General features: G+C 33.9%; 1 protein-coding gene across 2 annotated transcripts; it reads left to right on the top strand.

Moving 5' to 3' along the window:
- The first annotated feature begins 784 nt into the window (after positions 1–784).
- Positions 785–25,961, top strand: LOC126881105 (uncharacterized). Of its 2 annotated transcripts, none has more exons than XM_050645149.1 (2): positions 785–856; positions 25,450–25,961. In XM_050645149.1, the coding sequence occupies exons 1-2, from the start codon at positions 812–814 to the stop codon at positions 25,783–25,785; spliced, it is 381 nt and encodes a 126-aa protein (XP_050501106.1). In that variant the 5' UTR covers positions 785–811; the 3' UTR covers positions 25,786–25,961. The 2 variants fall into 2 exon arrangements, with proteins under 2 accessions (XP_050501106.1, XP_050501105.1); XM_050645148.1 differs by lacking the exon at positions 785–856 and adding an exon at positions 25,268–25,389.
- The last annotated feature ends 1,356 nt before the right edge of the window (positions 25,962–27,317 follow it).

Genomic DNA, 27,317 nt, shown 5'->3' with positions numbered 1-27,317 from the left:
TAGATTTTCGCGAGTCACAAGAAAAGAATTAACTAAGAATAGACGATGTTTGATAATTAGTGAAATAAATTGTATATATTTGTAAATTTTGTTTATATATTTTTTTGTAAAAATTTGTATAAATCTATACATATAACGTAGACAGTTGATGATGATAGTAAGAAATTTTTCTTCTCTTCGGGGAGGAAAAAGGAAGCACGGTACATGGCTCAGAAAATTTTCTTTTCTAAGGGGGATGATATAATGGGATTTATCTCATTATTTAGATATTTTAGAAATCCTTAAATTAACTAAAGTATTCGTCAGATATTTATTTATAAAACAATAAATATTACGCATATTTGTTATAATAATTGCAAAGTAGAACACCTTAGTTAAAGTCCACGTTTTGCTTACTCAACAAGGTTGTGATTATTCATTTTGACACACTAACGAGAATATATACAAACATATTTACAAAACGAAGTATTTGATAAATATGGGAACACGATCAGATTAGAGGGATCAGTGGGCCAGTCGAATTAGTTAGTTAGGTTTGGGAGGTTGCTGCCGTTAGAGCAGAATAATGTCACCTATCAACTGAATACATTTATATGGTATTAGTTTAACCAAATAAAGTAGTTATGAGCACATAGTGCCTTCCTGATAGTCAACCCCATCACCAGAGCAGTTCAATATACAGATACCACCATAAAATTAATAAACAATTTTCGTACTATTATGTGAAGAACACAAATTAATATGCCAATTTGAATATAAGCCCTGTTTTTTACAACTTTTGACAGTGATTATTTATCCATCACCTGTTAAAATGGCGAAAACATTTACTTTTATCGCAATAGCAGTAGCAATATGTGTAAGTTTATTTAAGAGGCAACTGTATTTTTAATTTGTTAATAATTATTTAGGTAACTTGTTAATTTTTAACTCTTCATATTTACCTACTAGGGATCACACGTCTTTTCTAGTCGATATTTTTATTTTGTTGCATTCATCTTCTTCTTTAAGTACCGTGCCCAAATTTTTAGGCGTGGGTAGCTTCCATAACCATTTGCCGATATCGTTCTCAATCTTGTGCGGCATGTAATAATTGATCTGCTGATAAGCCAGTCCATTGACGAAGGTTTCGGAGCCATGAATATTTCTTTCGACCAATTCCACTTTTTCCGTCGATCTTTCCATTGAGTATTAACTGCAGCATCCTGTATCTGCTACCTCTCATTATATGCCCCAGATATTCAAGTTTTCTCTTTTTTATCATCTTCATTAAATCACCTTCGCCTTGACCTACTCTGTTTAAGACTTCTCTGTTTGCAATGCGTTGAACCCAAGATATTCTGAGCATTCTACGATACGACCACATCTCAAAGGCTTCTAATTTGTTCATCATGTTAACCTTCATGATCCATGTTTCACATCCATATAGTAATACAGGATACACCTAACATTTTAGGAACTTGATTCTTAGTTGTAAGTTCAGCTGAGAGTTCCTCAGAATAGATCTAAGTTTCATAAATGCTCCTCTTGCAATTTCTATACGAGTTTTAATTTCTTCATCCGGATTTAGTGTCTCGTTTATCCAACATCCTAGGTATTTAAAATGGTTAACTTTTGTTATTGATTCATCATTGACAATTAGTTGTATAGGGCCGACGTCTTGTTTACTAACCACAAGTAACTTTGTCTTTGTTGCATTTATGTTAAGTCCGTTATTGGAGCATTCTCTAGTGACTCGATCAATAAGGAAGTGAAGATCTTCGATATTTTCAGCCATGATCGCGGTTTCGTCTGCATATCTGATGTTGTTAATAGTTTCTCCCCCGATTCGAACTCCACATTGTCCTTCCAAGGCTTCATTAAAAATTATTTCTGAGTATACGTTAAACAAAGTTGGGGATAACACACAACCCTGTCTGACACCTCTTTGAATGCAAATTTTGTCTGTTTCTTTGCCGTCTACCAGAATAGAAGCTTCTTGATTCCAATATAGATGTTGTAAAAGTCTCAGATCTTTATCATCTATTCCAATCATTTCTAGATATTCAAACAACCTATCATGTTGAACTCTATCAAACGCCTTCTCAAAATCTATAAAGCAGACGTAAATTGGTTTCTGTACTTCCCATGATCGTTGAAGTAATGTTAACATTGAGAACAAAGCTTCCCTTGTTCCCAATCCTTCTCTGAAACCGAATTGTTTGTTTCCCATTGTCTCTTCACATTTCTGCTTGATTCTATTAAGAATTATCTTAAGAAGTAGCTTGAGAGAGTGGCTCATACATAAAATTAAATAAAATAAAATATTTCGTTTCATTTTGTTTCGCCTTTCTCCTTCTGATTGCACATGCAAAACTATGATTCAGCTTTCTTACAGAAATTATTGATTTATTACTACAGTAGAGCGTCGATAATCCGAACTAATTGGTACAGGGGTAGTTCGGATTATCAAATTGTTCGGATTATCGAACATATGTTCAAAATACATACAAAGCTCATAAACATAGTATATGTACATTATGTACATACGTTTTAGTTACAAGGAATAAAACACCTGCATAATAAACAAATATATTCTATGTATTTCTGCATAAACAAAATAAAAATCCGCGGTCATATTTTGCCCATATTGTCATATTAATTTCAAAAATTCGGTCCGCAATCATATTTTTTAATTTTATAATTTTTTTTTTCGTTCGGATTAGCGATCGTTCGGATTACTAGGGTTCGGATTATCGACGCTCTACTCTACTTAGCCAATTTTTCTGCCAAATTCTGCCTAAATTCCGTTCATTCCTGACGGTTTATTGTTATTAAGTTTTTTTATCATCTGAACCACTTCTTCATAACTCGGATTTTCAATTTGCTGCTATAGTGCAGTCATTGAAGCGTAAAATAGGTTTTTTCCACCTACCTCTACCGAAAGTATACTTTTCCGGACCTGATTGTAGGGAGCAAAATTGTGACGTCATTGTATTTCATTCATGAAATATAACTTATTGACGCCCTGTACAATATATATTTTCTATTACGTAAGTATCTATATATTTTAACGTTTATTTAAAAACACTCTGTATTTTGCAGAATGGTAAAAAACAGTAAATTGTTATTCTGATTTAACAATGTTTACATTAATAATTTGACTTATATTTGACAGTTGACAGTTATATTGTACCTACTTGTTAGTTTTAGTTCTAATAAATTTTGTTGGTTATAGTATTTTTACTACAAAAACGTTATTACGTAGGTCAAAATTTTTGACGTAAGAGAACTGTCAAAACATTAGAATGTGACTTTTCATTATTGCCATGTTTATTATATATATGGTAATAATGAAAAGTCCCATTCTAATGTTTTAACAGTTCTCTTACGTCAAAAATTTTGACCTACGTAATAACGTTTTTGTATTAAAAACACTATAGTTACATAAATAAATTAAGTAAAAATGAAAAAATTACTTGTTATTTGAGGAAGGTGGAAAAACCATATGTATAACATGGGAGTAAAGTGTCTTTTCCTCCCTTGAATGATTACTGCCCTCCGCTACGCGTCGGGCAGTAAACTTCATTCTCGGGAGGAAAAGTAGCACTTTCCTCCCTTGTTATACAAATAGCTATTACTTCCGAAATTTTTTACAATAAACCGATTTACATGAGATTTTGGAATTATTCTTATCTTACCCTTAAATTCAAAAGTGATATTGACCGGAACTCCGTTTTTTATTTTTAAGGGGTGAAAACAACTCCTTAATGGAAAAATTGACATTAACCCTTTGTATCGCCAGAAAACGTGTTTAATAATAAAAAGTGACATTGTGAAGTGTTTTCGAACACAATAACCTCATCTTTAACTCATTTTAATCCCCTTGAAAATCGTACAACCCTGGCAAACAACCCCTAAATCGAAAAAATTTACAAAAAATGAATTTAGAATGACATAAAAAGATTTAAATATACAGTAAATTATATTTTACGTTCTCTATCTTCATTATCATATTGTTAACCCGTCAACCCTTAAAAACAACCCCTAAATACAAAAAATTTACAAAAAATTAATTTGGTTTGACAAGAAGACTTAAATATAGAGTAAAAAATATTTTACGTTCTCTATCTTAATTATTTAATTGTTAACCCCTTTCAACCCTTAAAATCAACCCCTCGATTAAAAATTGTATAAAAAATTTCTTTTGATAAACTAAAAAGGATTTAAATATCGTTCTACGTTCTCGAAAAAGCTATGCTGAAATATCATATGCTCAAGTTCTTTAACCCTTCTAAATTAAAACATTGAATATGTATGATTTAATTTTTGGGCCATTAGTGGAGTCACTGAAGGTGGATATGAGCTATTACCTCCGATTTCGTTGAACCTCCATCGATTTGGATGAAAATTGGTGAGTGGTTAGGGGATATCTCAAGGATCAAAGGTGACATGGTGCCAACTTGCGCTTTTACCCTGGGGGTGGATGCCACCCCTTCTCGGGGGTGAAAATTATTTTATTAAAAATAACTCCATAATTCGATAGAGGGACTAATTCTAAGCAAAATTTGTTATATAAAGTTATTGAAATTAATCATAACTTTTTGAGTTATTAAAGATTAAAGATTTTAATTTTTCCTGAGAAAAATGCATGTTTTTAACTGATTTTTTATAAATAATTCAAAACCTATAAGTTTTTACAAAAAGTTATTATTACCAAAATTGAAGATAATAAAAAATGAAAAAAATTCCTCACTAGAAAAACTTTTTAGTGTTAACTAAAAGTGAGTAGGTAATTGAATGTATATTTCTTTCGGCGACTACCCAAATCTAAGTATTCAAGCTTAAATAACGGGAAAATTATGCATCTTATAACACAAACTTAGTATACATTTGTCAAAGTATTTAAAAATATCTATCAGATGAGCCCACGAACAAGTTGATAGCATTAAAATTTATGCTCCAAAAATTTTTCAAAAGTTATCTTTTAAAAATGTTTCCAAAAAATGTTATTGTTTTTTTTTTAAATAACTCCGTTAATTTTGAGACATGAGATTCGCCTAAAAACCATTTGAAAGCTGATACTAAGGGCTTTTAAACCACGTTGAATTTATTTTTTTAAACCCCTTACTTCTTTAAAAATAAAAGGTTAAATTGCCCGGTTACATGGTTCTCGCAGGCAAAATTTAAGCTTTAAACGTTTCTATCTCGGTTATTTTGTACCCTACAGAAATAGTAAAACAGGTAAAGTATTTGATACAAAAAAACTAAAATTTGATTATTTATCATTTTTTTCGTATATTGAGTATTTTTGGAGTTATTATTAAAAGAAAATGAAAATTAAGATAATCTGAAAAATTCTGATTTTTTAAAATTATATCTTTTTTTCAAAAATATGCATTCTAAACCGGTCAAAATTGTTGAAATCATTACTTATGCTATTATAAAGAAACGCTTGTAAGGATTTCTATAAATTTTAATTTTTGTGGAAATGGCGATGTTTTATTTTTCACTTCTTCCAAAAAAAATCCAAAGGGTTCTTTTATTTTCAACATAACTTGCTTAATTTTGATGCTATTAACGTCTTATGTAGCTCATTTGATAGGTATTCCGAAGTACTTTCTTAAGTCTGGGATATGCTATATGCCATTAGAGTGAAAACTTAGTCTTTTGCTAGCAGTTGCCGCTAGGGCATCTATGCCATTTCGTTCGTTGCAATTCGGGACTGCACGCTGGGGTTTGTTTTGGTTGGATCAGGGAGAGCAGCATATGTGCCTCCTGATGAGAGACTAATAAGTTTCGAAACCGGTAGAGGTGCTTGCAGCACTCTCTGATTGGACTGGAATATGGTTCGGCTGTATTTTCGTTTTGCAAAGAAATTGAAAATGGTTATTCATTTTTTATTTACATTTACTCTGTGTGGAGTATGAAGGGAACCAGTCTCGTTGGAACTTTACCGCGCTGAGCAGATGGGACGTGAATTGTAAATTGTAGAATTCCCTCATCTTCCTTAGTCTCAGCATCCGTATGGCTTGCAAATTGTAGAAGCCTCGGAGGTGTAACCAGAGAAGGTTCCCATTGTTTTCATTCTGGTGGGATATGCTATATGCCATTAGAGTGAAAACTTAGTCTTTTGCTAGCAGTTGCCGCTAGGGCATCTATGCCATTTCGTTCGTTGCAATTCGGGACTGCACGCTGGGGTTTGTTTTGGTTGGATCAGGGAGAGCAGCATATGTGCCTCCTGATGAGAGACTAATAAGTTTCGAAACCGGTAGAGGTGCTTGCAGCACTCTCTGATTGGACTGGAATATGGTTCGGCTGTATTTTCGTTTTGCAACGAAATTGAAAATGGTTATTCATTTTTTATTTACATTTACTCTGTGTGGAGTATGAAGGGAACCAGTCTCGTTGGAACTTTACCGCGCTGAGCAGATGGGACGTGAATTGTAAATTGTAGAATTCCCTCATCTTCCTTAGTCTCAGCATCCGTATGGCTTGCAAATTGTAGAAGCCTCGGAGGTGTAACCAGAGAAGGTTCCCATTGTTTTCATTCTGGTGGGATATGCTATATGCCATTAGAGTGAAAACTTAGTCTTTTGCTAGCAGTTGCCGCTAGGGCATCTATGCCATTTCGTTCGTTGCAATTCGGGACTGCACGCTGGGGTTTGTTTTGGTTGGATCAGGGAGAGCAGCATATGTGCCTCCTGATGAGAGACTAATAAGTTTCGAAACCGGTAGAGGTGCTTGCAGCACTCTCTGATTGGACTGGAATATGGTTCGGCTGTATTTTCGTTTTGCAACGAAATTGAAAATGGTTATTCATTTTTTAATTTTTTACTTTCTTAAGTGTTTAATAGGTATGTTTTATAAAATGCATCGTTTGCCCGTTATTTAAGCTTGAATACTTAGATTTGCGTACTCGTCGAAAACAATATACCTTCAATTACCGATAACTTACTTTGAATTAACATTAGTGTAGTTCTTTAAATGAGAAGTGTATTCAACTTTTTATTATCTTTAATTTTGGTAATAATAACTTTTTTGTAAAAGCTTATAGTTTTTAAGTTATACGTGAAAAACAGCTTTAAAACATGCATTTTTTTAAGAAAAAATAAAATCTTTGATCTTTAATAACTCAAAAAGTATTGATTTATATTAATAACTTTATATAACAAAGTTTGCTTAGAATTTGTCCCTCTATCGATTTATGGTATTATTTTTAATCAAATAATTTTCACCCCCGAGAAGGGGTGGCATCCACCCCCAGGGTAAAAGCGCAAGTTGGCATCATGTCACCTTTATTCCTTGAGGTATCCTCTAACTACTCACCAATTTTCATAAAAAATGATGGAGGTTCAACGAAATCGGAGGTGAAAACCTTCAGTGACTGCACTACATAACTACTTCAATTTTGAAGCTATCACAACTTATAAACACCATTGTGAAGGTAATTAAAAGAGCTACAACTTTTTTCAGTATAATATGTAGTGAAAAACCTTTTATTTTGAAACGGTGAAGGGAAAGGGCTCGAGAGAGACTGTGGTTGCGCTACAGCGCGCTCTTTAATCAATCATATCTGTCAATTTCTGTGTGATAGGAAAAACAAACAAACCAAAATGTTTTTCGAAAAAAACCTATTTTTTTTATTATTACACTTTTTTACGAATCTTTCATTATTTTTGAGATATTATGAAAAGTAGGTGGTTTTTTTAAAAATTCGAAAATGTTTTTTCTTGAAATCGTGATTTTTTCAAAAAATATGCGTTCCAAAGCAGCGAAACTGCTATAATCCATCAAACTCTGTATATTAAAGTTGATTATAGACGGAATATGATTAATTTTAATTTTGATGGAAATGGCACTTATGAAATCCATTGATTTAAAAAAAAACATTAGATGTTCCTCTTTTTTTCATTACAGCTCACTCATTATACGTACAAAAGACTTTTAACAGTGCTCATTTTAAAGCTTATTTTAAGCACTATAAAATCCTTTCTCAAGAGCATGCACAAAATTTATTCGCTCTTCGCTAGATGGCATTGAATAAATACATCGATTAAATTTCACACAAAATAAAAAACGGCTTTGATCTTTAATATCTCGGTTAATATTGCACTTAAAACACTCTTTAAAAAACCAGTTTGTTCATTTTTTACCTGCTATTATTTTGTTTATTATAATATTTATTTTTTTTATATTATTATTATTATTTTTGGAGATATTTGCAAAAAACTGTTGAAAATCGTGAGAAAATTCCTAATTCAATTGCCAATAACTTCAAAAGTATGTATTGGGTTTTTGAAAAAACTTTATACAACATTTTTTGCTTAAAATTAGGTCATACATCGATATCTGAGGCTATTTTGAAAATGAAAAATTCCACCACCGAAAAGGGGTGGCAACCACCCCCAGGGTGAAAACGGAGTTCGGGTCAATATCACTTTTGAAGTTAAGGGTAGGATAATCCTAATTTAAAAATTTCATGTAAATCGGTTCATAGTAAAAAATTTCTGAGCTAAAAAGCTTCAATGGCTGCACTACTATGCCAAATATAATAATATTGTCACGTTTTGTTAATTTTCATTATTAGCCCAATAAATGACCGTTTTGGAGTGTAATTTCCAGCGGCAACTCCGAATTGCATAACAATTTAGATTTAAGTTCTACTTACGATCTACTTCAATGTTGAATTTGTGCCGTTGGTTGCTTTTACTTGGGGGGTGACATTTACCCCTTCTCGGGAGGTGACAAACGCGTGTTTAAAATAAGGCCGGAAATGGATAAATTGACTTATTTTAAGCACCTTTTGTTCTATAAAGTTTTTTACGTAAGTCAATACTTTTCGAGTTATTCGCGATTAAAAATGTTGATTTTTCGACAAAAAACTACGTTTGCAGATGGTTTTTCCCAAATAACTCAAAAAGTAAATATTTTATCGAAAAAATTATTTTTAGCAAAAGTGTAGCCTATAAAAAAACAAAAAAAAATGGTGTACCAGTAAAATCTACAAATTGAGTAGAAGCAAAGTTGTAGCTCAAGAAAAATACGTTCTTATTCGTCTAATTCCAAATCGAGTAATTCAACGCGAAATCACCAAAGAAAGAAGCGTTTTTCGGGAAAACCTTATTAACATTATTAAAGTATCGAAAAAATCTTATTATTTGTTTCTTACAAAAGTTTACAGCATCAAAAATAAACGAATTACACTGAAAAAAAGTTTTGGTAAAAAAATCGTGAAAACCTCCCTCTATTTAGCACCCTAAATGAAATTAATCGTTTGGCTTTACCATCTATTTTAACTGTATGTGTATTGTTTATATGATCTGTAAGTTTGATTGGTTTGAAGTGCTTCTTTTTTAAAACATTTGGTTTTATAGTAAAAAAAATTTTCTAAAAATTTTTGAAGAATTTAACTTTTTCAAAATAACTTAACAAGTATTAGTGATAAGAAAAATCTTAAAGAGTAAAAAGATGTAGGTTTTGCTATTATATATATGCTAGTTTATTTTGTTTCTCCGTAAGATAAAAATTGGATAAGATATGGCTGTTCAAAATTTACATACACTCGTGATTAGTGACCCATTCAAGCTTTCTCAATTATAACCCTTTCAAAAATAAACACTTTAAACCGGTGAGACTGACACATCATATAAAAAATAGACAGGTTAGTAAATTGTTTGTACAGCGATAGCGATTAATTTCATTTTGGGAGCTAAACACGGGGAGATTTTCATGATTTTTTACAAAAAACAAAGAGGGCCAACTTTCTTTTGAGCGTAACTCGCTTATTTTTAATGGTAAAACTTTTGTTAACAATTAAAACAAAGCTTCTATAAACATTTTAAAAAAGTTTAAATGGGTTTTTCCCGAAAAGTGCTTAATTTTTCGGTGATTTCACTTTGAAATATTCGATTTGGAATTAGACGAATAGGAACGTATTTTTCATGAGCTACAACTTTGTTTTTATTTGATTGATAGACTTTACTGATACACCATTTTTTGAATTTTTTTTGCTAAACTTTTGCTAAGAACATTTTTTTCTATAAAATATTTACTTTTTGAGTTATTTGCGAAAAACCGCCTGAAAACGTAGTTTTTTTGTCGAAAAATTAACATTTTCAATGGCAAATAACTCGAAAAGTATTAACTTACGTAAAAAACTCTATAGAACAATAGTTGCTTAAAATTAGTCAATTTATCCATTTCCGGTCTTATCTTGAACATATGTTTATTCACCCCCGAGAAGGGATGATGGTCACCCCCCAAGTAAAAGCAACCAACAGCATAAGTTCAACTTTGAAGTGGAGGGTAAGTAGAACCTAAATCCAAATTTTTATGCAATTCGGAGTTGCCCCTGAAAATTACACGTTATCGCCGAATTTCCCGTTCATTTACTGGGCTATATCTGCGTTTAGGTTTCCTTCAATGTATTCTTTATATCTGCTTAGAATTTTCTTTTTCGTGTCTGTTGTTATTCTATTTCCTTTTTCCATGTGTCTTGTCCGTTCCGAACGTTGGCAATTAACATGGCTGTTCTGACTTTGTTAACGGCAGATCTGGAAAGTTCGGAAGATGACAATCCGAACCACTGCCGTAAGTTTTGGAGCCACGAGTGTTTCTTACTTCCTGGACCCCTTCAGCTATCTATTTTCCCTTGGATGATCAGCATAGTACTCTATATTTATTGTGCCTCATAACGTAGCCCAAGTATTCCAACTTTCTTTTCTTTATAGTTATTCCTACCTCTCTCTCTTTACCTCTCCGGCGTAGTATCTCCTCGTTGGTCATGTGCTCGGTCCAGGATATACGCAATATACGTAATATGGTACCCCGTCAAAATAGCCCCGTCAAAAAAGTTCCGACAAAATAGCCCCGACATAATATCCCGCACACAAAATAGCTCCGACAAAATAGCCTGCAGACAAAATAGCCACGGAATAATAGCCCGCCGACAAAATAGCCCCGACAAAATAGCCCCGACAAAAAAGCTCCCTTCAGAATTCATCATGAAATAATTCCTTAAAAATACATTTTTTTGGAAACGGTAATTATCCTCTATTCAGATGTTTATCTTAACCACATTAAATAAAAATGGTCTTTTCAGAGAACTCGAGTCCTGTCTTCCCTGCCTCTTGGAAGTTTGAAAATTTAAGTTAAGCCAAAATCAATGTTTATTTATGATATAAACATTTTTTCTGTTTTTGGGCAACAGTAAAATGCATTTTAAATTAAATAAATTAAATACATTCATACTTTTTGTCAAATAATTTAAATTAAAAAAAAGTTTTTGGACACCTTGTATAAATAATTATGTAATTATTTATAAGAGGCTGTTTTAGCCAGGGCTATTTTAGCCGGGGCTGTTTTGACCGGGGCTATTTTGTGTGCGATCTATTTTGTCGGGGCTATTTTGTTAGCGGGCTATTTTGTCGAGGCTATTTTGTGTTCGGGCTATTTTGACGGGGCTTTTTTGACGGGGCTGTTTTGACCGGGCTATTTTGACGGGTCACGACGTAATATACGTAATATACGTAAAGTCCACATTTCGAAGGTCTCTACTTTTTCAAAATGTTGCGGTCATTGTCCACGCCTTCATTCCTATAAAAAACCGAAAATACATAACATTTCAGAAGTCGAATTTTGAAAGATAGGGTGAGGCTGTTAGAGGTGAAAATTTGCTTCATATTCTGCTTCTGTTATTCTTATACGTATTTCCTTCTCATGAATTAACTGTTATTCCTAAGTACATGTACGAATTCACGTGTTCAATTCTTTGATTATCTGATATCAGTTGTGTTATTCTTTTTTCTGAGAATGCTTTTTCAAAACCTCTCTTTTTTTTCTTATCGCTTGTTAGTAGGTATAGGAAACAGAGGTTGAACCTCGCAAAATAGACGCAAGTTAGGTTTTATTTTTTTTCTGGTATATCAAGGGATGCTTATTCTAAGACTAAATTTTTCTTAAAAAATTTCGCCCCGGAACCCCCCTTTTCATCCCTTTAAAGGGGGTAATTTGTGGTTTTTGCGAAACGTAGCCCTCCCTGTACGTTTTGCAAAAAATTTATGTAATAGTAAAATGAAGAGGACTGTATTTCCTACTATTAATTTTTCGACAGTATATGTCTATCACCTACCATTTAGAGGGGGTGGCGCCCCAAAGTTGACAAGTTTTTGAAAAAGATGTTTTAAAAGAAATTTTTTTCCCTAACTGTAACGAAAATTAAGAAGAAACCCTGAGGGAGATTAATCACATAGAAGTGGCTGATTTTTTGGTATAGGCTTCGTTCCAGGGCAATTTCCCGTTTTTTAATTACAGGGTGTTACGTTTTAAAAAACCCCTTTTTATGCCATCTGTACCGTCTATGCCAGAGTAAAAAAAACTTTTAGCGATTATCCATATACTGGTGTTATTTACAAATATCTATAATGTACCCCCATTTTTTTCCGGAACCACCAAAAAAAAAAGAGAATTAATAAAGAAAGTGATTTTCTTGGAATCCTTCACACACCATGCCCTTTATTAAAATGCTTCATATATCATTTTGTGCACGGTCTTATTACCCATGCATGGACACCAAAATCAATTTTTAATGCAACCCCTGTAGCCAAAAAGAAATAAATAAAGGGGGTTGAAAACAAAATGTTTTTTTTTGCTTTTTGACCCATATGGACAAATATGCTCCATTAATAGGGTTTAATTAATAAATATATATGATTATAGCAACATCCCTGCGGAAACTACCGCTATCCTTAAAAATAAACTGCAGAAACTACCCCTATACCATGGAGAGCATGTTTTAAAGCCCACTATTTTTTCTACAAATAAGGTATTATTACATTTTTTGTATAAGCAACCGTTACGGCACAGTGGCGCCGTAAACCTCAAAAATGCTTTGGCGGTCTCCAGTTTTGGTTTTTTTTTCGTCACCTAATCATTTTATGGATAAAGTGCTTATTAGAAAATAAAAGAACACACTATCTGCTACACATTATGGCCTATGCATATTTTATTTTCTTTGCGCCCTAAAGCCACAGTGATGGCCAAAATTCAATTTTTGATTAATTTCATTTATTAATTCTTCTTTTTTTTGGGTGGTTCCGGGGAAAATATGGGGGTGCATTATCTTCTTCTTCATGTGCCATCTCCGCGACAGAGGTTGGCAATCATCATGGCTATTCTGATCTTAGATGCTGCTGCTCTGAATAGTTCGGTGGATGTGCATCCGTACCATTCCCTCAAGTTACGCAACCACGAGATTCGTCTCCTTCCTACACTTCTCTTGCCCTGGATTTTCCCCTGTATAATCAACTGAAGTATTCTGTATCTCTCATTACGCATAACATGCCCCAGGTATTGCAGTTTACGTGTCTTGATGGTTTCCAATATTTCCAGTCTTTTGTTGACTCTTCTCATGACTTCGTTGTTTGTTATATGCTCGGTCCATGATATCTTCAGGATTCTTCTATACACCCACAGTTCAAATGCTTCCAACTTTAGTAGTCGATGCGTTAAGTGTCCATGCTTCTATCCCGTAAAGCAGAGTCGAGAAAATATAACACCTTGCCAGCCTTCAACTCTCAAGTCTAATTTCAGTTCTCTTGCACAAAGTACCTTTCTCATTTTATTGAAGTTTGTTTTTGCTTTCTCTATTCGAACTTTGATTATACAAATTATTATGCATTATACAAATTTGTCAATAACACTAGTACATGGATAATCGCTGAAAGTTTTTTTACTCTAGCATAGGTGGTTCAGATGGTATAAAAAGGGATTTTTTAAAATGTAAGACCCTGTAATTAAAAAATTTGCAATTGCCCTTAAATGAAACCTATATCAAAAAATCAGCCTCTTATTTGTGATTAATTGACGAAGGGTTTCTTCTTAATTTTCATTACAGTTGGGGAAAAATAATTTTTTTTAAATTTGTCAACTTTGGGGCGCCACCCCCGCTAAACGGTGGGTGATAGACATATGCTGTCGGGAAATAAATACCAGGAAATATAGTCCTCTTCATTTTACAATTAAGTAAATTTTTTGCAAAACGTACAGGAAGGGCTACGTTTCGAAAAAACCACAAATTACCTCCTTTAAAGCGATGAAAATGGGGGTTACGGGTCGAAATTTTTTAAGAAAAAGTTAGTCTCATAATTAGCACCCATTGATATACCAGAAAAAAGATAAAACCGGACTTGTGTCCATTTTGCGAGGTTCAACCTCTGTTTCCTACACTATGTGTTCTCTTTTCATTATTTTCCCTGCTATTTCTCGTGTATCTTTGAAATTGGTTAAGTCTAGCTCGCTTAAATAAAATAGGCTTAAAAACCTATAAATTTACATTATATTCATTGTTCCCGCCTTTAGACGTATCAGAGGAGTATGTCAACTACAATTCTCATTGTCACAGTGACAGTTGCCAAACTCGTGCGATACGTCTAAGGCCCGGTTTTTCAGTGAGCGGTTAAAATTTTGGTTAGCTAACCTAGTTTAAATTTTAACCAATATTTTAACCCTTATATAGTTTTTCAGTGCTTTAAACCAAGATGTGCAATTCTATAGATTTTTGACAGAAAAATAAACAAGATAGAATTTCATAACCTATTTTATAAATAACAAATAACATAACACAAAAATGATTAATGCATTCAAGTTCCGATTCTTCATCTGATGATGAAGATATAATCAAAAATATAATAATACATAATACAATATTTTCCGCGATAACAAAAAATGTCATAATTAAAACTAACCTCTTCTGTCAGCAAGTCTGTCGGAAAATTCGGAGTTAAACCACCTATGATAGCGAGTATCTGTTAAAATCTTGGTCAACTTAAACGGGTTTAAGCGATAACCTAGTATTGAAAAACTTATTAACAATAAAAATTTCGGTGACCGAGAAATCTGGGTTAACCCAGCACTGAAAAACCGGCCCTAAAGGTGGAAAACAATAAGTAGAATATAAATTTATAGGTTTTTATCGCTAAGTCTCCCACTTCGACTAGTTTTATTTTTGAAGTTATACTTCTTTACCGGCGATATGAGGGTGAATTTTTATATGTTAAAACCTATGATTCCGGCGCATGCGCATTATAACTTTGTTCTGATTGGATGTTCAAATGGCATGTCAAAAATTATTCAATATGGCGGCTGTGGCACAGCTGTACGTAGTTTGATTTATTTATGGTTGTTGCGTTTTGAAATTTGTGGGAAAAGAAACAAAGTTAGTTAATAGTTATACTGCCTTTTTAAATAGTTTTCATATACCTATATTTTTGGACTTTTGGACTATTTTGGACAAGGAAAACTCATTCTAATTTGGTAAGTAGTTTTTATTATAATCATATTGTAATTATACATTTGGATTAGGTTGGAATACATACATTTATTTTCTCAAGAATGGGGATTTTAGAGAGAAATCCCAAATTAGGTCCCATTTTTAATTTTTAAATTATGATTTTTTGGCGTAGATTTATTTATCTAGTAGGTATGTAATGCTTTGATTTACATACTTAATTTGATTACCAACAAAAGTTCTACCAATCTTCATCTAATATATTGTTTTCTTACTGTTTTGTTATATTTTAATATTTTCTTCCACAAAATTTAAACTACATAATTTAATTATATTCAAAACAACTGTCAAACAGTAAAACGTTCAGTTACCCTATTTTTCCACATGACAAATAATGTGGAATTGGACGAATGAGTCTAGGCTTCGATTACGAATCAAAGCGCCCCGAAATTCACGCGTTCGATTCCCGATGCAAGTTTTTATTTTTTTATTTTTTATGCATTTTATGATTGTAAGTATATTTGTTATATAATTTTTTTTTCAGAAAATGCGTATTTAAAATTTTTGCCAACAATTATTATCGTTCAGAAATAATTTTTTCTTTGTGGCATTCTTCAATGTGTTTGTGTGCGTTTTATTCTTTTATTTTTTTAAATTTTTGGTATTGTCTTAAAAATCACATAATATGTAGTAGAAGTATAACTTCTTACGTGCGTACAAAGTACACACATTATTTTTTTTTTTTGATCTCACAAATTAATGTGTTTTCCATCTTTTGCGTTATTTTGCAGGTTATTAGTGCGCTCATCACTGTATAAAAAAGTTTCTCCTTTCCTCAACTTAGAACTAAAATCGCCTAATGTTATAACAGCATCGTGTCTTTAGATTTTATCATATACTTTTTGTAGTTCTCCATAGAATCTCTCAACCCCTTCTTCATCAGCCTCTTCCGTCTGTGCATATACATTATCAGTTTACCTACCACAGTTTATCTTTGAGTCATATGGTGCAAATTCTGACTGATATTGCTGCAAATGCGATAATGGATTTTCGCAATCGTTTAAATCAATTTAATCATCTATAAACCTTATTCCTCTTTTACCTTATCTCATTTCATTTGCTGAGTAATACCTACAGTAAGAGTTTATTCTTACGTATTTCTCCCTGGCTCTTCCATCTCATTTCCTGCAATGCCAATATTTCAATCCCGTATTTTCCAAGTTCTTCTGCCGTAGATCCTGCCTTTTAAGAGAATTGGTAATTCCAGATTCCATTTTTTGATTCCTGAAATCCCTAATCATGTTCATTTTTTGATGAGTTCGTCGTTATAAGATTCGTCTGTTGTTTTTTTTTTATTAACAACATCGCATCAGCCAAATTGGCTATTAGCGAAAGAATAGTAGCGAACAATAATTTTTTATTACACTTGTATGTTTAGATATTGTATAAAATGTTAATTGAACTTAGGAAACTCTTTAAATTTGATATATTGCACTGTAGACCTAAAATGTCACTTAGTTTGTTTGGTATATTGTACAACATGCGCTTTGGCGTTAATGCTGCGCATTTCTCCAATAAATGTTTGATTGTTAACTTTTCTTCACAGTTGTCACATCTTGGTTCTTGTTTGTAGGAAAGCACATGACTATTAGTTAATCGCGTATGACCTAATCGGAGTCGCGTTAATATTACCTGGTCTCTCCGACTTGTTGGTAATGTTGGCCAGGGTTTTATCGATTTTTTAAATTCGCGTAGCTTGGCCGATGACACTTTCCACTTTTCTTCCCACATATACCGCACTTTACGTACACTCCGCACTATCACTAGTTGCAGCTTCCTTTGCAGCGTTGTCTGCCTCTTCATTTCCTTGAATTCCAATATGGGATGGTATCCACAGGAATATGATAATTTTTCCCAGTTGACCGGTATGAACTTCTTGTTTTATTTTGATGACCAAAGGATTAGATGGGTAGACAAATTGAATTGACTGTACAGAACTTAGAGAGTCTGTGAGTATGATATATTTGGTATTACTGGATGCATTGACAGCAAGAGTGGCCTGGTATAGAGCATATAATTCAGCAGAGGAAATGGAGTACTCTGAAGGGAGTTTGTATTTATTTGTTGATGTTGGGGTTGTGACTGCAGCACCAGTGCCTTCATTTGATTTAGATGCATCGGTGTATACATTTGTATACTCCTTGTAGTTGTGGAGTATATTATTGAAGGCGGATTTGATTAACTGTGGGTTTGTTGAATGTTTATCGAAAGAAATGAGGTGTGTTAGACACTGAGGGTTCTTTATTTGCCACGGAGGAATTGAGGACAGTTGGGAAGGAAAGCATTCTGGGAACGTGTAGGTTAATTGATTTAAGTAGCTTCTAATTATTGCGTAGAAGGGTTTAGCCGTTCTTGGTTTATTTATAAAGAGATTTGGGAACTATTCTGTAAAACAATTTTGTATAGTAGGGTTTTTTGAGTTACACCTGATTTTTGCGGCGTATGCTACACTTAAATAAACTCTTCTGTCCTCTAAGGAGGGTTCTCCAACTTCACAATACAGACTTTCGATTGGTATTGAGCGAAACGCTCCAGATGTTATACGTAAAGCGAGATTGTGAAGACTGTCAAGTTTTTTTCAGCAGCGTCTTAGCCGCTGTAGAATACACAGTAGAGCCATAATCTAATTTTGATCTGATTAATGTTCTGTATAACATTAAAAGTGTTTGGCGATCCGCACCCCATTCTTTATTGGCCAAAGTTTTTAGAAGATTTAGTCGCTTTTGACAGGATAACATCAGATTTGTTATATGAAGTTTCCAGCTTAGGGTTTCTTCGAATGTCATGCCCAAGAACTTAATTGACGTTGCACGTTTTAGGTTTTCATCACAGTCTTAGGTTGGGAATGTTTGTGACGTTTTTCTTTGAAAACAGGATGAAACGAGTTTTTTCAGCGGAAAACAGAGACCTGTTTTTTGTGACCAGATTTCTAAGTCTTGTATAAAGTTCTGTGTATGACGAAATATATTTTGTATATTTTTACCTTTGCAAAAAACTACAAGATCATCCGCGTAGACTCGTGCCTTTACAGGCAATTTTAGGTTTTTGAGAATATCATTGATTGCCACTATGAAGAGGGTAGGACTTACAACCGAGCCTTGAGGGATACCATTTTCTGGATACATTATATCTGATGTTATGTTATTTGTCCTAACTCTGAAAGTTCTATTTTGAAGGAAATTTTTAATAAAGAATAGGCTGTGACCTTGAATGTTCCAACTATGTAATTTTTTTATTATATAGTCATGCCAGTCTGCATCGAAAGCTCTTGATGTGTCAAAGAAAACCGCTAGACATTTACTCCTTAGTGCGACTGCTTCAAAAATGTCACTCTCCAAATCTATGATATTATCTATAGTTGACCTTTGCTCTCTAAAACCACTTTGTTCTGGAATAATCCAATCTTGTCTATTTAAGTGCCGTCTTAGTCTATTGTTAATAATCTTTTCTAGTAACTTACACATGGCGCATGTTAAAGATATCGGCCTGTATGACTCGGGACTTGTTTTAATACTATTAGGTTTATGTATAGGTATTACTATGGATTCATGCCATTTTTCAGGAAATTTATGTTGAAGCCAAATAATATTAAACAGATCTAGAAGTTGTTTGTGAGCGCTCGCTGGAAGGTGTTTAATAAAAATACTAGGAATATCGTCCAAGCCAGCGCTAGTTTCTTTGATATTTGATAATGCTTCCGTATACTCTAATTGAGAAATTGGTAAATTTAACGGTTCATCTGTGTTAGGTATAATGCTAATTTTCTTATTTTCTTCATGTTGTTTGTAATTAATGAAAGATTTTTTTATAATTAATATTACTGGATCGGTTTTTGTATGTGTTAGCAAGGATTTTAGCAATCTCAGTATTACTAGTAACTGCCTTTCCATTTCTCTCGAGGCTTTTGATATTATGATTGCTGTTTAATCCAGATATTCTTCTGACTTTGTTCCATACTTCAGTCATGGGAGTGTTTGCATTTAACGTTGATACATATTGAGTCCATGACTGGCGTTTGGCATTTCTAGTTGTCTTCTTGGCTATAGCACGTTGTTTTGTATATTCAATTTTATTCTCGACAGTCTTGTAGCGCTTGTATTTGTTAAAAGCTTTTTTGCTAGATTCAACTGCTGTTTTGCATTCATGATTCCACCATGGGACCGGGGTGCGTTGTTTTATGTATGAAGTTTTTCCTATTACTCTTTCTGCTGCTTCTGTGATAATGCTAACAATGTTATTAAGTGTCTCGTCTATATTTAAGGTGCTTTTAAATGTGGTCATACTGCTTTCGACTAAATTTGAAAAAAGATTCCAGTTAGGTTTTTTAAATTCCATTTTGGGGTAAATGTGTGTCCACATTGGTTTTTGTTGTTATGAATAAAAATTGGGTAGTGATCACTGTTATATAGGAAATCCAGTCTATCCCAGGTGAGCTGTGGGGTCAGACCTGGTTTGCATATCGTAAGGTCTATACATGAAGATTCACCGTTCTGTATATTAAATCTAGTGGGCCTGCCGTCGTTTAAGACTGAAAGGTTGGACTGTTCAAATATCTCTTCCAGCAATCTTCCTCTGGTATTTATAGTAGAAGAGACCCATGAAAAGTGGTGAGCATTAAAATCGCCCAAAATAAGTCTGGGTTGGAGAATTTGTTGTAAGAGTTCAGTTAATACTTCTGAGTCTACTTGCGTTGATGAAGGTAAGTATAAGTTACAAACGTAGATATTTGGACTTGAGTTAACTTTAATGCAAATTGCTTCTAGATTAGTTTGGAGAGGAACTACTGTAGTTTCAATTGACTTTTTACAAAGATAGCTACTCCACCACTGGCTTGTTCTTGGTTAGTTCTATTTTTGCAGTAATTTTTAAATTTTTTTAAAGCATATTGATATGTTTTCATTTTTGAAACTAGTTTCCTGAAGACAAATTACATCTGGATTGTGTCTGGACAGAATTATTTGGAGCATCGGGAGGTTATTATAGAAACCGTTAATGTTCCACTGCAAAATTGATGAGAAGCCCATTTATAATAAATAAAACTGAAATTTGGGATTGTTACAGAAGTTCGTGACTCTATTCTTGAGAAAACTCACTTTCAGTCTCTGATGCCTCAGTATCCGAGTAAGCCATCTGTAAATGCTGCATTAGTTTCTTTCTTATTTTTGTACATCTAACTTTAATGGATCTTTTTTTGAAATACGGGTATATTGCTGTTAGCATTTTCACTAAAGCTTGAAATTCGCTAGTGTAGTTTTTTATGATGCTGACTGGGTCCTGTGTACCAACTCTCTCCTGTCGTTTCCCCATTACTGAGGATCGTGATTTCTTCCAATATTCCTAGCAATGTTTCTCCATTGGTCTCTATCTTCAGCTGCTCTAAGAGCTTCGCAGAATGAGTTTCCAGCTGAATGCTTTATTTGGTCAGACCATCTAGTTGGTGATCGTCCTCTTGATCTTCTCCCCGGAACGTTTCTAGAAACAATTAATCTTTCCAAACTGTTGTCACCTCTGCGAACTACGTGACCAAAGAATTGCAGAATTCGTTGCAGACATAATGTGGACAGCCTTTTTTTAATATTGAGTTGGTTTAGAATGGAAACGTTTGTCCTATGAGCTATCCAAGGTATGCGCAGCATTCTTCTCCAGCACCACATCTCAAAGGCATCAATTTTTTGGCGCTCGCATGCGCGAAGAGTCCAAGTCTCTGTTCCGTATAGAAATATTGAGAATACAAGGGCATTCACCAGTCTCATCTTGATATTTTGAGAGATAGATCTGTCTTTCCAAACTTTAGTTAGGCGACTCATCGCATTTTTTGCCATACCAATACGTCTCCGAACTTCTGTTTCACAGTTACCATCGTTAGTTATACTAGACCCGAGAGAGACAAAGGTGTTTAATATCTGGTATTCCTGTAATATGTTAGTCAGTTGAATAGTGTCAAATCTGTCGACCACCATTATTTTTGTCTTAGCTTTATTGATTTTCAGACCAACTTTATTGCTTTCGTACTCAACTCTTCGCAGAAGATCAAACATTTCTTGCTCATTTGCTGCTATAATTGTAGTGTCATCAGCAAATCTTGAATTGGAGATTTTCCTACCAGCTACTGTTACTCCACCGGCCCATCATTCTAAAACCATCCTCATGATATGTTCACCATAAATGTTAAATAAGTCAGGTGATAACACGCATCCTTGTCTAACACCTCTCTCGGTCTTGAATTGGTTTGAGAACTTCTGATCTAGTCGTACTGTCGCTATATTAGACTGGTACAGATTTTGAATAAGTGTCACCAGGTGCATTGGTGCGCCCATTTCTATTAAAATTGACCACAGATTTATCCAGCTTACACAATCAAATGCCTTTTGGTAGTCCACGAAGCATATAATCATAGGTACTTGAAATTCTCTAGACTTTTCAATGAGTTGTCTCAGGTTCAGGATTTGTTCCCTTGTACCTTTACCCTTTACAAACCCCGCTTGTTCCTGAGGTATTTGGTAATATAGATAGGTTTTTAATCTGTTTTTGATGATATGCAACAAGATTCTACTAGCATGTGTAATTAGTGACAGTGTGCGGTAGTTTTCACATCTGGTAGTAGTTACTTTTTTGTGTAGTGGGATATAAATTGAGGTACACCAATCAGATGTCCATTTTCCTGAATTCCAAACAGGGACACAGATAGAATGGATGATATGTAATCCTTTGTCACCTAGTAACTGTAGTATTTCACATGGTATTGAATCAATGCCTGGGGATTTATTTCTCTTTAGTGATTTAATTGCATCTTTGACTTTAGCGAGTAAGACAGTAGGTTCTCTAGGGTAGTCAGAAGGCCACTGATTTTCTGCTGATACCTCGTTGTTTTTATATAGCTCGCCACAGTAGTTTCGCCATGTTTCCAATATTTCATCAGTATCGGTCTTTAAATCACCTTCCTTATCTATTACAGACCACGTTTGAGGTTTAAATTCTCTGGTAAGGAGTTTGATTTTCTGGAATAAGTCCCTCGGTTCATTTCGACAGCCATGTTCCTCTATCTCTCTGCATATTTGAGAGATGTAATCAGCTTTATCTTTGCGGCACTGTTTTCTGATTTCTCTCGATAACGCTCTGTATTCATCGTTTGTTCCATATCTAGTTTTATGTTCTTTTCTGCGTTGAATCACAGTCCACGTATTATCGGATATCCATGGCTTACGGCCAGTGGAAACCGCTGCCTCACAGTCTTTTGCAGCCTCGATTACCTTATCTTTCAGATAGATCGAAGTGCTCTCAGGGTCACTATCTACTTGGTCTAAAGAAAGAGCATCTTCTAGGTTTTGCTCGAAGTCATTGATGGACTTAGAGACATGACTTTTCTCTGGGGTCTTCTTTTGGGGACTTTCAATACCAGGAGTTCAATACCAATCAGTCGAACGTTCAATACCAGGAGTTGATGATCGCTTCCACAGTCTGCGCCAGGATATGTTTTACAGTTTATGGACGATGACTTCCATCTTGATCTTATTAGGATGTAGTCTATTTGATTCCTTGTTCGTCCATCTGGGCTGCGCCATGTGTATAATCTCCGTGGAGGATGTTGATATAACGTGAATGTAATTGTAAGATGTTGTTCTACACAGAACTCCACTAGACGGTCGCCATTCTCATTTCTCTGTCCCAGTCCATTTTTGCCCAGCACTCCTTCAATATTTTCATTAGATAACCCCACTTTGGCGTTAAAATTTCCTAAAATTATGACGAGTTCACGATTCGGAATAGAACGAACAGTTTCTTCTAGACGACCATAGAACCTGTTGATGTCTTCTTCTTGTGCAGCTGTTGTAGGAGCGTATACCTGGACAAGGTGTAGGGTATTGGTGGGTATTCTCATTTTAAGGGATATTATCCTGTCATCAATAGTATTATATCCAATTACTCAGTCGTTAAGTTTAGAGGGTACAATTATTGCGATTCCATTTGTACTTTTGTTATCTGGGCCTGAAAAATAGACGACGTTGCCAGCAGTTGTTTTAAAATGCCCTTTTCCTCTCCAGTGAGTTTCTGAAAGTCCCAGTACCGATAGATTGTGGTCTGCCATTTCTTTTTCAATTATGTGTAACTTTCCAGGGTTTTGGATCAGTCCCTGGACGTTCCATGTACCAATTCGCTGACATTTTCTTAAATTAAATGAAAATTTGGATTCAGTCGCACAATTTCTGCCAGGTGCCTGGTACCTCACACCTTGGCAGCCGGTAGCAAATTTCACACCATCCGACCCGGAACCGAGATGGCGCCGAGTGTGAGTCGGGTCGCTACACATTCCATCTTCACTTACCAAAATTGTCATCGTTATGGGAAGAAATTCTCTTGGGAAAATAGTGCAGTGGTTTCCCTTTGCCTTCTGCACCGCTGTATAAATGCACCATAAACATTTTCAAATAGATCGGATATTTGATTAAAATCAAGAACAAATGAAGGGTTATGCTCTGAGATGAATGCCTTGGTCGGTTCCATGAGTACGTGAGTTGGAGTCTTTCCCTTACTTTTCTTTGGTTTTTTAGCTGGAGCACCATTAGGTTTAACAAACGGTTCAAGACTTGGGTTTTCTGAATTAGCATCTTGCGCTAGAGGAGGTGTAACAATGTCATCCAGTGTAGACTGTGTTGTATCTATATTGATAATTGGTTGTGAGGTTGGAGTTTTTGAGGGGTTGGTTGAAAGTATTTGGGAAGGTATGGGTTGCGAAGACGATTGGGAGTGGGGGTTTTGGTTATAATTTTCAGAAACTGATTCTTGGATTGTTTTGCAATTTGCTGCGGTATGGCCTGGCCTTTTACAAGAAAAACAGATCAAGGAATTTTGTGCAAAATAAATCCTATAGTTAATGTTATCATAATTCATTAATATGGATTCAAGTATTGGGGCAAGCGGTGGTGTGATAAAAATTTGTCGTCTAAAACTATAAATGTGGTTGAATTCCGGCAAATCGGCGCTTATCTTGAGAAATGACATGGGAGACATGGGTTGAAGGCCCAATTTTTAAATTTCTTGAATTAATACAGCATGCGGAATGGTGGGACAAGCGTTTGACAGAATTAGTCTTTCTGATGGAGTGATTAGTTTGCGTGCTCGAACTTTTTGGTTATTAATTTCTATAGACCCTCCATAATTGTTCATGAAATTTTCAACAACATTTTTGTTTGCAAGGTACATACACACTCTGATGTTAGAAAGCCTTGAGGAAAATAGGATATTTTTGGGCTCGATCAACTTTCCTAATGAAATCAGGTAATCTTGAAGTTTAAAGTTTTCAATGGATGGGAATACAATGGCTTGTTCTTTCGTTGGGAATTGTTGTTCGATCAAAGCAGTAGAATAAGTTTAAGTAGTGTTTTCAATTTGGGCGCTCCTGTAGTCAGAAGTCCCGGCAGTCGGATTTGACATATTTTCTTTATTATTTAAATCTAAGCAAATCCTGAAATACGGACCTGTTTTACAACAGGTGATTTTATCATGTCGTTATAGATAAGGAATAAACGTGTTTAGATTTTTTTATATCAAACCGACTTCTGATAAATAATAAATTCCAGTGATATAATTTTAAAGAGTACTTACGTACAGTAGTTGAACGCACTCTTATACACGCATATATGCGAAAATAAAATTTTTTTACTCATTAGCTACTATCTAAATAACTATTTTGTTTGGAGCTGACAAATACGCACTAAATAGTATACTTGCCAGGACTGAACCACACCGTCTGTTTGTTTTATTAGCCATTGTATTTGCAACAATTCAGTTTTACAAGGAAGGGTTGTTAGCCCTTCGTTCAACTCCCTATTTATGGGATGACAAGGCTCCCTTCTTCGCCAGACCTGATCCCACCTTCCACTGAGGGTTGATTACCCAATCTCCAGTCGGGTTGCTTAGATTACCGGTGTGTACCAACTTGGAGGTGAAGATAGAAATTGAGTAGGAGAGGCTAAGCGATGCCAAAAGCATATGGCATTATGTATTGTGCTTCACTACTCTTTTACACACCCACCGACAAATCTAGATTTGGGTTATATTACATTGTATTATGTTACCATAGCTATTACTAGTAAAACATAGTTAATATTTTCTCTATTTTACAGGTCCAATCCTCAAGGGCCGACGATAAACCGGAGGGCATGGACGAATGTCTGAAAAAATCCGGAGCTGCACCAGACGACATTTCAGCCAGACCTCGTAAAAATACCAATGAAGTAAGATGTTTTTGGAAATGCATGCTAGAAAAACACGGTATGATTGATGGATCTGGTGCTATTAATACAGATATATTCGAAAAAGCTTTTCCAAAAGCAGCTGCACACTACGATGATGCTACGATAGCAACATTGAAGACCTGTATCGGTGCCATCGACAAAATTGCAACCTGTGACGATACGAATAAAATACGTGAGTGTCTAACGAAAGCTGAAAAAGCCTAAGAATTTATTATCTGCTTTTAAATAGAAAAACTAATTAGTTTATTTCTTGATAATTGTATGTTTTATTATTTCGTTTTTGGAATAAATTTAATCTTTATAGACTATAAAATAAATATAATAAATACATAAGTAAATAAATAAATGTACAATAAAAACAAATATATTATAAAATATTAGTGATTCTTTATTTTGAGCAAAACTCATCGGTAAAGCTATAGTCCAGAGTAATAAGGATTTTCTCGAAAAACTCAAAGATCCATGTAGCTGACTACTTTTTTAGTTATTGTAGACCTATTCGAAGAAAACCTACCTGTTTCCTGTCTAGAGTTCGCGTCCGTTTTTTAATTATTAACAATTTAGTGCAAAAATCGCGATTCTTTAGATTTTATGCACTCCATTCAAAAGCTAAATAGTTGACATAAAATTACAAAATTCAGTTTTCTAGAACATTTAAAAACCTTCAAAATGCCGATTTTTGAAATTTAAAAAGTTAATTTGTTGCTACGCAAACTGCAAAATAAGTGAAAATCGTTATTTGTTAATAACTTTTACTAAAACTACCTTGGAACTTTAGTGTTTTACCCAAAGTTGGGTATTGGCGTATTTAACAAACCTTAAAAATTTTGAGACCGATCCATTAATTAGTTTAAGGGTTATTCTATTTGTTTATCCCAGAGACCTTTATTTTGCAATAATATAAGACAGAAAATAATGAAGATAGGGCAATTCTGAGTATGTCAAATGAAAGTATAAGAGTGATAGCGTGATAGTATCAAAATGTATTAAAAAAAGTTAAAAAAAATAATTAATATAGTCAAAAATCCTAATGCCAAATTTTTCAAATTTTGTAGTTTATAAACATTTAGAATAACTTTAAAAATATTGTCCGTAGAAACAATATTTTTGTATATTCGAAAAGATACTATTTTGACACGAATTTTCAAATAAAAAAAAAATTAGCTTGGGTTCGTTTGGGACAAAGTTAGCCATATGTTTTTTTTTAAATCACAGCTAGTTTGTTTATAATAATTAAGGAATCTCATTAATGCTTTTTAAATAATGAAATTTGTGTTTTTTTTTTAAATTGCACAAACATTGTACTTTACAGCACCCTCTACGATTTTTAAAACATGTAGTTCAAACGATTACTAAGGGGAACAATTTCAAAGGAATATAATTTTCTGTATCTCCGGATCAACTCAATGGATTTTGATCTTTCTTTTTGAACAGTCTAATTTGTTTAAACAATTCATGAAAAAAATTTTTTTTTACAAAAATATATTTTTTTAAATATTTTTAATCATAAATCTATTAATGATCATAGAAATAGTTAAAATACACTTTAATAAATAAATGATTTTTATTGGATAATTATTTATTGAAGATAATTTATTTATTAACGTATACCTTCACTTTTTCTATGATTAATAACGATAGTATGATTAAAATCATGGATTTTTGGGAAAAAATTATTTTTTCAAAAATTGTTTAAACAAATTAGACTGTTCATTAATTAATAAATGTCTAGACAA

The sequence above is a fragment of the Diabrotica virgifera genome, chromosome 3 (genome assembly GCF_917563875.1).
Source record: "Diabrotica virgifera virgifera chromosome 3, PGI_DIABVI_V3a".
Classification (NCBI taxonomy): Eukaryota; Metazoa; Arthropoda; class Insecta; order Coleoptera; family Chrysomelidae; genus Diabrotica; species Diabrotica virgifera.
This window is presented reverse-complemented; position numbering and strand designations above follow the sequence as displayed.

Coding starts and splice junctions, on each gene's coding strand:
- LOC126881105 (XM_050645148.1), top strand. CDS start 25,303: ATGCCAAAAGCATATGGCATTATGTATTGTGCTTCACTACTCTTTTAC. Junction 25,390..25,449: donor GATTTGGGTTATATTACATT/GTATTATGTTAC, acceptor TCTATTTTACAG/GTCCAATCCTCAAGGGCCGA.